This window comes from Hyalella azteca, unplaced genomic scaffold (genome assembly GCF_000764305.2).
Source record: "Hyalella azteca isolate HAZT.00-mixed unplaced genomic scaffold, Hazt_2.0.2 contig8593, whole genome shotgun sequence".
Lineage (NCBI taxonomy): Eukaryota > Metazoa > Arthropoda > Malacostraca > Amphipoda > Hyalellidae > Hyalella > Hyalella azteca.
Window position 1 is genome coordinate 291,658 of NW_025938682.1, and position 13,545 is coordinate 305,202.

At 36.3% G+C, this 13,545-nt stretch overlaps 1 protein-coding gene across 1 annotated transcript in view; it reads right to left on the reverse strand.

Annotated features, from left to right (window-relative positions):
• The window catches only part of LOC108674281 (girdin), a 123,961-nt gene extending 114,751 nt beyond the window's left edge, over positions 1-9,210 (reverse strand). Inside the window, exons 1-2 of the mRNA XM_047881685.1 lie at positions 8,947-9,210; positions 6,875-6,963 (exon numbers count right to left, since the gene is read on the reverse strand). Of these exons, the coding sequence (XP_047737641.1) occupies positions 6,875-6,963; positions 8,947-9,006 (149 nt within the window). The 5' untranslated portion in view covers positions 9,007-9,210. The remainder of the gene's footprint in view (positions 1-6,874; positions 6,964-8,946) is intronic.
• Between the last annotated feature and the right edge of the window lie 4,335 nt (positions 9,211-13,545).

A 13,545-nucleotide genomic window follows, 5' to 3' on the forward strand; every position in this document is an offset into this window, starting at 1 on the left:
ACATACGGCCTTGACTTCAGAGCATAGCAATTGTATAATTATCAGCCCAGATTGTCAGATCAACGATGCATATTTTGTCCCTGGAGAACATGCACGCAGTGGAGCCGACGGAGCATGCAAATGGAATTTTGCGGAAGAGAATGACGGCTCCTCAGGAGGCCTTCTCGATCCGGCCTCCGTAGGCCGGCCAATATAAAAGAATAGAGACTGAGAAATTAATGGAAATAGCGGCCGGGGGCAGTAGAAAGAATAGACGGAATTTCCGCAGTAGCGTACGAACCAAGATTTTAATTGATTCCACAAATTTCATGCACGCTTAATATATGATACAGGAAATTGTGATCAGAGGGAGGTCGAAGTTACGAGACAAAAAATTGTAATGTGCGTAAAATTGGGTTGAGTTTAGGTTAGAGCTCGTAACATGGTTACATCAGATTATTTCAAGTGTCAACCGAATTGTTTTAGTGCACCAAACAACTACTTAATACATAGAAAAGTATATAATTACTAAATAACAACGGACTTTTTACCTTACTTCAATAATTTGAACTAACGATTCATTTTCCAGAAAATTTTTCACTGCCAACGTTTTTGCTTGGTGAAGCGACTCAGAGATTCCAGGTGATGTTTCCCAAGGTTCAAGGTGATACTTTACCAGGTTCCATGCAGTACTTCCACAGGTTCTATTTGATGCTTTACTATGATCTAGGCAAAGTTTCGCTAGGTTATAAGCGCTGTCATTTCATCAAGGAATCTTATTTATTATCCACCGAGGCGGAAATGGCAAACAAGAAACGAAAACCATAAAACATCAGGCTGCGTTTGGGCATTTCAACCTATTTTATTTGCCGGTCACTCATATAAGCAGGTCCCAATAAACGAATAGTATATACAACAGTTAAAGTATCCGTGGCCAAAGGGTTTAATAGGAAATGTTTTATTTTTTTCATGACATGAACGTGCTAGTGCGTGCAGTCACGATCGTCGCAGACATAAGCTCGTTGCGAGGTGGTCAGCGTCTTGCCAACAACCAACGCTAAAATCACGGCCAGCAGGAAGTGATTAAGTGCAGTAAATGAAGACTGCACCAACGGAAAGTCTTCACTGAAAAAGAACTTCGTTTTGAATCTACGAGCGCAAAAAATAGCATATAAATACATGAATTTTATCTTGGATCTACAAGCAGAAAAATGAGCGAATAACGACTGAGATACCGTCTTGGATATACGAGTGGAAAAAATGTCTATTAGTTATATACAGGAACTTTGTCGTGAATCTACAAGTGAAAAAAAAAACAATTAACTACAGGGACTTCGTCTACCATCTACGAGCATAAAAAAGAGTAATTAACTACTGGTGGAAAAGTGGCAAAAAGTAATTAACTACAGGTACTTCGTCTTGAATCTACGAGTCGAAAAAAGATCTATTAAGTATACAGGGACTTCATCTTGAATCTAAGAGCGGAAAAAAGCAATTAACTACAGGGACTTCGTCTTGAATCTACGAGTGGAAAAAAGTAATTAACTACAAGGACTTCGTCTTGAATCTACGAGAGGACAAAGTACAAATAACACAAAATTTCAAACTTCAAAGTACTTTAGTTTGACAGTAAATTATTATTTACGCATAAATGAGGACACAATGCTCAGTAGGACAGATGATGAACTAGAGGCATGCGAGAAATCCTACAAACAATGAAATCCGAATGTATTCGGCGCATTTGATCTTCGAATTTAAAATAAGGAATAAATGTGCTTTAATTAAGAATGATTTTTTTCAATTCATCATGTTCAAAAAAGCTGACATATGATTTAAAAAAAATCTCGCATTTTAGTAAAAAACTAAAGCATGATCAACTAAGTTAATTGGAACTGCGAGTAGAATTTTCAAAGGAAAATAATAATAATTAAAATTTATTAATCAACTTAAAATAGTTTAAAATTATTAAAAATTAATATTGAATTAATTTCAAAATAATTTTAAATTATACATTTAAATATTCCAAATAAATCTAGTTGAACTACGCGAAAAACAAACTTAGCACAATTGAAAATATTACCTCGATTAATAGAGTTTCTAAATCTTTATAGGCATAGCTCTTCTGTACTCAACATTTTAGAGAGACAGTAGCAGAAAATTCAAGCTAACTAATGCCAGCAGAAAAACAAGAACATTATTGCATGCCTCATTTTAGATGTTCTGTAAATTAAGACAACCAATAGCTTGATAAGAATTTTTGAATGATTCGAGATCAAAACTGGAAAGTTTAACAAGTAAGTTATTATTTCAAATTCGTATTTCAACAGTCAAAGTAATTTGCTTCTCGGTTGAGGAAACGAATTTTTTTACCGTTCAAGATGGCATTTGGTGCACCGGTTCATCAAATGGAAACTTTAATTTCTTGTAAAAATAATCAGATACGAGTTAGAAATTACACAGCTTAAAATATGCCTAGATTAATCATCGACGTCGATTATCGTCTAATAAAACAATTCAGATAAGATGGAATCCGAAATAATGAGCGGCAGTTAGAACCAGTCAATATGAGATATACGCATTAGTAAAAAATTAAATAAATTTGTTAACTTAATTCAAATTCAGTCATCACACCATCCACATCATCAATTTAAAGCTTCAATTAATTTCTTAATTTCCTTCAGACACTAAAGAAGCTCTTGCATATTTACTGCAAGTCACACGAGGTCAAAAGGCTCGAGTGTCGTATTCGCGGAAGAGCAAGAAGTGAAAGGCTCATCAAAGACAAGCCCGCAAAATAACACTAAACACCTCAATAACGTTACGCCAGCCCAACGTTAGGCTTCCTTTAATTTGTCGAATTCAAGCCCCCGGAAAAGAGTTATCGGATGATGTTTTTGGCAACTAGAAATGAAAGCGAGTGTGTTGCCCATCAAACACGATTGCATGGCGAGGAAGTAATCTGGGCGAAGTTCGTGAAATGATAAAGTGGGAAGCTTCAGGATTAAAATTATTTCTCAACTGTGATGTACTTGAATTGATCATCATGTAAAAAATCGTTAGACTTTAGCCATTTTTACAAAAAAACTTTCGTTCACACATTTTTGATTGAATGAAGTCATGACTGATTCTTTACACGTAGATTCAAACCAACGGCACCAAACTTCAGGGACCAAAGGGCAAAATTATCAGCTACTCCTCCAGTCATCAGAACAAAGAAGCTGTAATTCATACCGAGAAATAGGTTAAACTGTGAAGAAGAAGATGAGCTTCCAATCCGTCAAAGAGGAATTCGGTTGATTCACGAGACTCAATGATCGGGAATTATAGAAATTAATTGCAAGGGCGGAGAAGACGGCGATGACAAAAAATTCAAGACGCCGATCATCGTCTCCGGCGATGGCAAACGATTCAGGAAATTGCAGCAATGAGAGAAATGGTCCAGAGCGACGGGCACGCGGCGCAACGTCAACTCATACATCGTCATGAATTGATCCTCGTCTCGGTAAACAAGGAGAAATATATCGACTAAATGGAAGGAGTTTGAACTTTCTTAATCGGGTGTGAAATATATGTGAGCCCTTCTGACAGCAGGTGGATAAAAAAATTAATATTGACGCCCGCAACAAAAATGATTCAAGCATATGAATAAAGATCATGCGTAGTAATTATCTCAAAGCTATGAATCTCTTTCTAATGTGCAAGCACTACTCAATCGATGGTGTTTCATACAAAAAAAAATTATTCCTAAGAGACAAATGATTGTATTTTTTTTAACGATTTGACATTTCAAACCTGAACATAAATGAATACTCAGATGTTGCACGTTTGTATGTCTATCATGCTTAAATAATGCTTATTTAATCTTTAGCAAATATTTACATACCGTACATACGGCGGTACAGAGATAGGAACGTAAAGTGAATGAATACATCACTTTATGATCACATAAAAACTACAAGGATCTGAATTAATTTTCATGCATTATTCACTCGTTGTTGGTTTCGTTCACTGAAGAATGTCATTTATTCTAGGAAACATACATTAGAAGAACCGACCAGGTTTTCGGGACACGCATGTCACGGTAGCTATTTTTAAACCATGTCTGCAAATGCTTCGCGATTTCCACGTACCTAGCTATTTTTAGTCCGAGTTATTTACCATCATATTGCTACACACGTATAGGGTGACGTTGCGTCAATGGGGTGATATACAAAAAATATATCCCTCATTGTGAACTTTTGAGGCGGCTCGACAAACCGACGTCAAGTTGAACTGTGCATGCAGTGATTTTTAGCAGTTGCGATTGCGAATAAACGCGTTGCAGCGAACTCTCCTCCCGTGAATGTGAAGGGATTGCACAAGACCGACTCGTTCATCACTACAGTGCCGACATATTGAAGTTTGTTGCAGAACTTTGTGTTCAGCCTTGACGCGTAAGTTGACGGCCACTGAACATTCCCACAACAATGATTATTATTTGTTCTCAGGTTTGACTTTCAAAATTTTATTTTTTTTTCAGAAAAAACATGCAAGATCAACTTTTAGGTTTTATAACTTTTACATCACTATGATACCTCGCTATGATCAACAAAATTTCCAAGCAGAATTTAGTAAATTTTGGATCAGGATTGATTATATTTCCAATTTCAAACTTAACGACGAACATGAACATCCTACTCCCAGGTATGTTTTGCAAAATTAAGTTCTGATCATCAACGTTGAGACATGAAGCGATACTAGGTATGCGGTTAGCACGTACAGTATGCAGGCAGTGCGCAGACTACGTACAGTATACAGGTAGTGCGCAGACTACGCACAGTATACAGGTAGTGCGCAGTCTACGGACGGACAGTATACAGGTAGTGCGCAGGCTACGGACAGTATACAGGCTGTCTCTTATACNTCAATGAAGTTCAGGGGTGACGGCCGATAAGCGTGAAGAGGATCGAGCGTCATCACTTCCCTCCAGCCATGATCACTGCACTGATTACCCCGAGACATTGTATCACCAAGCTACATCCCTTCAGGCAAATGACGTTGAAATCACCTTGATTACGGTACCAGGTAATTTCACTGGAAAACGTTTAATCAACTTTAATTCAACGTGAGATGCCTGGTAGGATGCGCTTACAAATAACGCTAAGCTGCAGGATTATGATCTTATCCTTATTAATCAGCAGCAGCAATGATGGACAAGAGGAGCATTTTATACTTCATTTTTATTCGTTGATTCCGGTGATTCGGTGAGTAGGAGGTGAGCCTCTAATAAGAACAACCCTTTAATATGAAGATTCTTGTATATGAAACAATGTCAAATATTTGTGAAATCGCGTCTTCTACATGGATTCCTTAAAGAATTTTCAAAAGGACTTTTCTCTCGATCATTTTTCTGGAACTTAAATTTAAATTAAAAAAAAAAAGAGCCCGATCGAGCAGCAGGTAGCAGAGAATAATCCGTCCCTAATGACAAGGTGGCCACTGAACTCGTGTATTCCCATGCCCAGCACGAGAACAAAACCAAGGAGAATGACCTGACTGTGGTCAGATCGAAGACTTGGGGGAAAAATCATCCTGACAAGTGGAAAAAACTGATACGGCCTCTGTAAGCGTTTACGGGACTCCCTGCGTTTATGTGAAGTATCTGCATTTATGGAAAATGCCTGTGTTTATGGTCCATATGCCATGGACCATCCATGCGTATATATGTCCATATATGACCCATGGACCATGCGTATATGTCTATAAATCGACCATGGACCATGTAAGTGGACATGTATGTTTTACCGCTTATGGACATAACGTGCAGTGTCAGCGTTTATGGAGTGTCCTGCAGCGTTTCTGTAAAAAATTTCGTACTTCTCTCTCGGCCGGTTTCTATACTATAAGTTTAACTATATCATCTATATGTAGCTTTAATGCCATCGGGCTACTATTCCAAAACCGGTTACTTATCCCTTTTTAACTGAGGTTTCGAAGAGAAAAAGCTTCGCCATTAATCTTCAAATGGAAAATATTAGGATCCGTACTGTTGACATGCTGAGATTTCGGGCTTGAGAAGTATTGTGAAAACATAGAATTTCAACGCATCTGATTTCCATGATGAACATGATATTAGGTAAAGTATTCAAATGAATAATAGTCTTTTTTCAATAAAATTGAAGCCACTCCCAACATATAAGAATACGGAGATAAATCTGAATAAAATTCCATAAGTATATCGTGAATTATTTGTAAATTTCATTTTTTTAATCAAACATATTATTGATAATTACTTTCATATTTTTCACTTATTTTCATCATAAAAATTTGTCAATTTCGAAAAGAAACCTCGTATATAGGCACATACGTACACGTTTGCGAGACGCAATGGCGGAACGAGCAGATTTCACGTTATGCTAACACGCAATGAACATTTGGAGACGCGGCTAATATTCATAACATTCTTCAATTACATGTATTCACACATGAAGACCTGGTGACCAAAGTTAACATCAGTAGACAAGTGTATAAGTGACAACAATCAGTTGTTCTCACTTAAACAGGTTTCCTTTTGACTAGCTGCTAGAAAATAGGTTGCAATTTAAAATATTTTAGGGGAACCTTATTTCTAGCCGTTATATCCAAGGGAACCTAGGGGAACGTATTTCCACGGGGAACCGTAGAGGTAATTACTAGAAAATAGGCTTCAAGTGGAAATACGTGCTAGAAAATAAATTTCCCTAGGTTCCCGTAGCGATAGCTGCTAGAAAATAGAAAATCTATAGATCTTGTTCGATCTATTGAAAAAAACTAATAAGAAACTTGTCAATAAAACGAATTCTCTGGTCAATGAAACCTGCTTAAAGGAACAAATTTTGCCAGCATATATTAAAATAGAAAATATAAACAAACTCACATATGAGCCATGACATCGTACAAGAAGACTCCGTCCGACAGAGCGCCGTAGGTGAGGCTGCCCCCACCATCGCTCTCAAATGTCCGCACCTGGAAATGAAATTCAAAAATGACATCGAATATCCAATAAGAGCTTCAAATACGATGGAGAATTTCTTTAAAAATAAGCTCAGTTGTCATGTCAAATTCGACCAAATTTTGTATGAAATCGAACAAAAAATTATATAGAAAATAATAAATTACCAGAAAAAATTATGATTTTCCATGAGTCCTTGAAACTCGAACATGACTTAAAATTTATGTTCTATCTAAAAATGAATTTTTAAAAACTAAAATTTTGGTACGCGAGGTCCTTCCTTCCTAGTTGTACACGAATATTTTCAAGGTCAGGAGATTTTGTTGACTATTTTTTTTTACGAACAAATTTTTAACTACCAAACACATTAAAATCGCAACCGTTATCACACGCCACGCACTCGGTCCCAGCGACCCACCGCTAAATTCAAGCAGCGAATTTATTAAAGTTCCCAATTATTTGCGCGTTTATTGATATAAAATGATATACACGATTAGTTGCTAATATGTATTATGTACAATTAATGGTATGAGGATGACTCAAAAAGGGGAACTTTGGGGGGGAAAATTTAGCGGGTAATATTGTCCAAATCACGACACATTTTCAGCTTTTATTGATACTTCCTCTATCCGGCGGGGCCATACTTTCAAAACTAGCAAAGTGAACGTAATTATTTACGTTCTATTTTCTTGTCTGCGATTGATGGATATTGCTTGAAAGGCCGTCAATGATTGGCTGATGAACTTACGATCTCTTAACTTTTTTTGAAAGTATAGGCCCGGGTCAAACTGGGGCAAGCTAAAAAATGGATGGATAAATGAATAAATTTACACACATTTCTCTGAGTACCTACTGGCACTTGATTGACCGCCATCGCGATCACAAAAATTTTGTGAAACTGTGATTTGTCAGATCCCTCGTACAGCCTTAGTTCATCTGTTTCCAACTAGAATTAGATTTACACGAATTTATCACCAATTCAACTGAGTATTCATGCTAGCCAATTATGAACATGATGGAGAATCCTAAAATTAATGGCAGGAACTTGGATCCCAATGCTAGTCCAACAACAGAAGTAATAATAATAAATCAATGTCGCAGGCTGTTGCTATTGTCGATGCCAGCAGCTGAAGTCTGGTGCAAGATATTGCACTTAAAACGAAATTCGTTACGAGTACGGGTTAAATTTACGAATTAGGTTTTCGAGTTAAATGTGCCCAGCCGAAAAATAAAAAAGAAAGCACATAAACGCATTAGAGAATCGCAAAAAAAGTGTTTCCTTCGAGGTTCGTTGTCCTAATTTATTATCAAATTGTTGAGTCGCAAAATTGAATCAAAAACGCAATCAAGAATTTGTGATCCACATTCTTGTCAAGCTTCCTCATTTAATCCAAACTTTATGCGAACATTCGAAATTTAATAAAAGAAGAGAACACAGGGAAATGTACCCTCTTCTATTTTCCTTACTTTTTTCGCTAAGTTGAAAAAATCAAACAGCGCTTGCCTTCCGACACAATACATTTAGGTATAAACAGTTTATTGAACATAAAATATCTTTGACTTAAACCAACAACAACACAATGCAAATTATCTATGAAAGCTATCGATCAATTGTCTTCTATCAGTTAATGCGTGCAAGTTGCAAAAATTATTATCCGTTAACGACAGCTACAAGTAAGGTGTATAATTGTATATTCTTTGATTAAATACACGCATGGATTAAACCTAACATACAATGTACTTCTAAGTTCTAAGTATTACTGGGAATGCTAAAATTCAGGTTAGGTTGAAAAACTTGAAATGTTTGGAACGTTTGTTACCTCGTAATCGTTCTATATAAATGTAAATTTAATAACGGGTTTCCAATAGAGGCACAAGATGTAAGCACGAAGAAGCAACATAAAAAGTTATCCATGGATTTATAATGAAATATTTATTTATGAGAATAAAAAATTATACAAAATTCCAAAACGTACAAATTTCCAGGCAATACTAACCCATGTGACTAGCGGACCATTCATGAACTCCAGCGCGGGATCTATCACCGCGCTTTCCATGATTTAAATTATCACTTTTATCTCACTATACGAACTTAACTCATATTTTAATTTTCCACTGACCACACTCATTAATCACATTGCTCAACACGAGATTAAAACACTAAAAAGGGCACCTGTACCACGTTTCATTAATCTCTACTTAAAACAGCAACACGCACACCCTCACTCAAACACGGCTGCAGTGTAACTGAGGTGTAGGTGTGGTTCCGGCTCCGTTTTTTGAAGAGCAGTCGCGTGTTGCCAGGACGACCGAAGGAGCTACGCAAGCGCAACAAAGGAACTTGCATCAGCTTGAGAACATCGATACAAAGTGGCGACAATTTGATTTCCACGTTCACTTTGTTAGCAACTATGCTGCGAATAACTTGGTGAATGCATTTCTTTTATCACATAGAATTATTTCAGTTTCAGTCGCTTCTTGGAAATAAGATACAGAAAAAGCGACAATTAGTATCGCCTATATTCATCCGTCATCACCAATGTACGAGCTTAATGACGATACGATTCAACTGAATGACTATTCTGACCTACTACGAGAGATTCGGTTATGCCGTAGAAAAGTATGCAAGATATTTCTGTTATCCGAACAAGAAATTTTATATTTTGATTAGGGGAAAGTGGAGATGTCGCACAGTACCCCGGGCGGGGGTACTGTACGACATTTTATTTCATTTGTATTTTTATTATTTCCAGTCAATGGAATAGTTTTGGCAATTGCTTAGGTACTTAGCAATGCAGTAAAGAATTTGATGCTTTGTTTCATTCGACATTTAGAAATGAAGTTAATAGTTTTCATTTTTTTCTTCCATTCATTATCCCCACTTTCCCCTACCGCGATTAATTAACTCGGTTATGACAGCATGAATTAATTTGTCATTGTTCATGCTGTTTGTACATTGAACTTCATAGTGTTGTGTTAAGGGTTTCTCACCATCAAGTCATGTCATCACGACTCAGCTACGTTAATCGTCCAAGCTACGTAATCACTAATGGTGATACGGACGTTTTATTATTAAGAGAAATCGTATTTTGGGCGACTCGACGCTTCGCAATGCCAATCCTTTTTCAGTTAGTGGTAGGTTAAGCCGGTAAAATCTCCTTTCTCTAGATATGCAAAAAAAACTACTAAGTGCAATTGTTCCTGTCCGCAAAATGCGTCCGACTCGTGTTCATCTACACCCGCAAATGAGCCAACTCGTGTTCAATAAAGACTTCAGTCAAGTGATAAGTTTATTTATAAAATTAAACACCATATACACAACAAGAAACGAAATGAACGCAGTCTAAATAATCTACTGATCTACTTTGAGCGCGGTGAACTTTTAGTGCAGAGCATTTAAATCACATACCTAGGAGCAACTGGACAAGCTGGTGGTAGCCTGAGTGAAGCAAGCTACAAAATTTGTCACACATTTAAAATTAGTTTGATAATACGTAATCGCATAAGAGTATTGAATTAAAGAAGGGATTAAAAATGTAAAAGGTATCTAAAATCTAATGCTCAAGAAAAATTGTTACAAATTAATTTTCTTCATTTACCTATAAAAACAGTTAAGATCTAAAAGTTGACCCCGTATAATGATTTCCAACGAAGATGAATGCGAAATTCAAAGTAATAATACGTATTTTTCAACCTCAACAGGCAGTAATAGCATTATAACAGATACAAGTCTCACAAATACCTCGGTTATAAAGCGGTCATCATCACCAACAAGGTTTACGGTCAGGATCAACATAAATGTACAAGATCATAAAAACAAGGGCACTGGGTGAATAGGTTTAATGTAAGGGAGTACCAGTAGGACACTGGCCTTCATGGAGCTAGTGCACGGAGGCTGACAAAGATAGTTTTGTCAGTAACTTGGCGAGAAGGAACAGGCAACTAGTTATTAGTGAACGGTCCCACTTTCGACAAAGAAAGCTAGACGTGAACAAAATTGAATTAACTGTTGTGTTCTAAGGATCTTTGATGGTTTCGGGGCAAACAAAAGAATAAATAACTAAACGGAACAAGTATATACATATAGATAAAATGAATAAAATTATACAATTCTAAATAAGTACAGACTTTTAAAATATTACTTAAGGATACCGTTACAAATTTTGGAAAAGGTAAAATTAACTGTTAATCATACAGTCCAATTCTTAAGTTCGAGTAACTTCAAACGCAAATCATCTGTGAGCCCATATGCTCTGACGAATTTTCGACACAAGTTCGACAAATTTTCGACAAGTTTGCCGAATTTTTGACAATTCAAAATCTTGGGACAACACGGATTTGTTTCAGGAAGATGAATAAAGAATATTGACAATCAAATGACTTAAACATTTCGGAGCAAAATATAAGTAAAAAAAATTCGTAATGTAAACATTACAGCACAAGAAGTTAGCATGACTACGTCAGACAATAAATGGTGAACAAACCTGTGGAAGCACGATACTATCTTACCGAAATAATTCGCTTCTAAGGCATGTGAACAAAATGCAAGATATGGACTGACAGGTAAACTTCGGTGCTAGGGAAGAAGGCTACTGAATGTCGGTGCAAAAATGTTGCAAGAAGCATCTCGATAAATTTCGATTACATCGTACGTGAATCGAAAATGAACATCGAAAATCGAAAGCCAGTACAAAAAACTATAATGAACTCGTGAAACAACTCACGGGTTACTTCTAGCTTTTCGAAAATACCTTCAAAGAGTTAATTATATACAACAAAAATCAAACAAACTACGTAAGCAACACATCCAACGCTTAAATTTACAGCGACCGGAAATTTAAGAAGAACAAAAAAAAATACACAAACTTAGCACCAATCGATTTCAATTCACAACAATTAAGAAATTTTTGCACATACGCAACATTGTTTTTTTTTGGGGTAAACTAAATGTGAATAATCCATCAATTTTTTGGGGGTCACTGGAGGTGCAAAGTAATTTATATAATTTACATTAATTCCAGTCTGTAGGGACAAGTTACAAGGTTAATTGAATTTACTAAGAAATATTTGAGTCAGAAACAAGATACAATTCAGTGCGCAAAGATATTACAAAAAATTAACTTAGACTTTAATTAAAAAAAAGGCAAAATACACATGTTGTATGACAGATTCGCTTTATGGGCACATATAACTGACGTAATTTGGTGGTAGAAGCAAGGATCAAGTTCAACGACGAGAAATAATACAACATTATTTAGTAAACTATTTAAATATTGCAGGAATAGAAGCAATTTTATTGAATGACATTAATTGACAGCTATTTAAACGTTGCAGAAATAAAATCCATTAAACCACATCTCCTGCAGATTTAAGATAAACACTTAGTGTGCCGAAACTCTTCTAAAAACGATGCATCGAAAATAAACAAATATAAGATGAAGATTTCACATGATGACTTGTACAAACTTCACTACTTTATGAATATAAAAATCTTGGCAAGTACCTACAACAGGCAATATATAGAATAAATTAAATAGATTAAATCATAAAATTTTTAAAAACGTAACGTAACAATCAACTTATAATAATGTGTTTTGTCTAGGTATTACTAGGCACAATCAATAACAAAAATAATTCATTCACTATCAGAAATAAGTTCAAACAAATTATCAATTTTAATATCAACATATCTCATATAGTACGTCCCGCAAGAAAATTTTCTGCCTAATAAAAGGTGAACACAACAAACTTGACCACACAAGGAGGCAAACACAGTATGAACTCAGTCAGTCATGAAACGAATTAAATTAATATGCCGAGTAATCACTAAAATTATTACAGGTAATCAAGAAAATGACATAGATCCTTGCACATCCTTTGACAAGTCGTTTTACGCTTCATAATGACAGAAAAATATCTATTTGATGAATTGAAAATATTAACTCGTACTCACTAATCTATTAACAACATAGACTGAACGCTACAAAAGCGCCAATAGCACTTTTTTCGCAGCTAAGGTTCTTCTTCTGCTCAAAATTTCTTTTGAGTCTGCACCTAGTAATTTTTTTCAAGATTTTTGCTCTCATATATGACATTAACGTCAATCAACACCTACGGACCTTCGGCGAAAAAGCTTCGGCATTACGCAGCTCCAGGTCAAGACGATCAAATGCTTCTACAAGGCAGTCATTCAGGCTTCTCTGCCATGGTTAAACTAGTATAAGGTTGACCCATGAGAAGTTTATTTTTGCGGATGTAGTTTGTTGTTCGCCTGTGGCATTGACCTATCACAGGCATTAACCAATCACCAAAATGCGATCAAACCAGTCAACCAATCCGTCATGGGAATGACGGGATTGTTTACATTTCGCGATCTCAGTGACGTAACAAGAAGGCTGATCTGAAAGACGGAGTTTAGTTTAGTGCCTAAATGTTTACTAGCGCTTCAGCTATTAAGCTATCTCGCACCGAAAGTCAAGATGAACATCACCATAGAGGTGGAAGGTCTCAATTATTCATCACCCACAAGGGGCGGAAGGTCTCAGATGTCCAGCCCGCTGAAGCTGGCTCGAAGGAAGCAGCGTTAGCATCTCAAA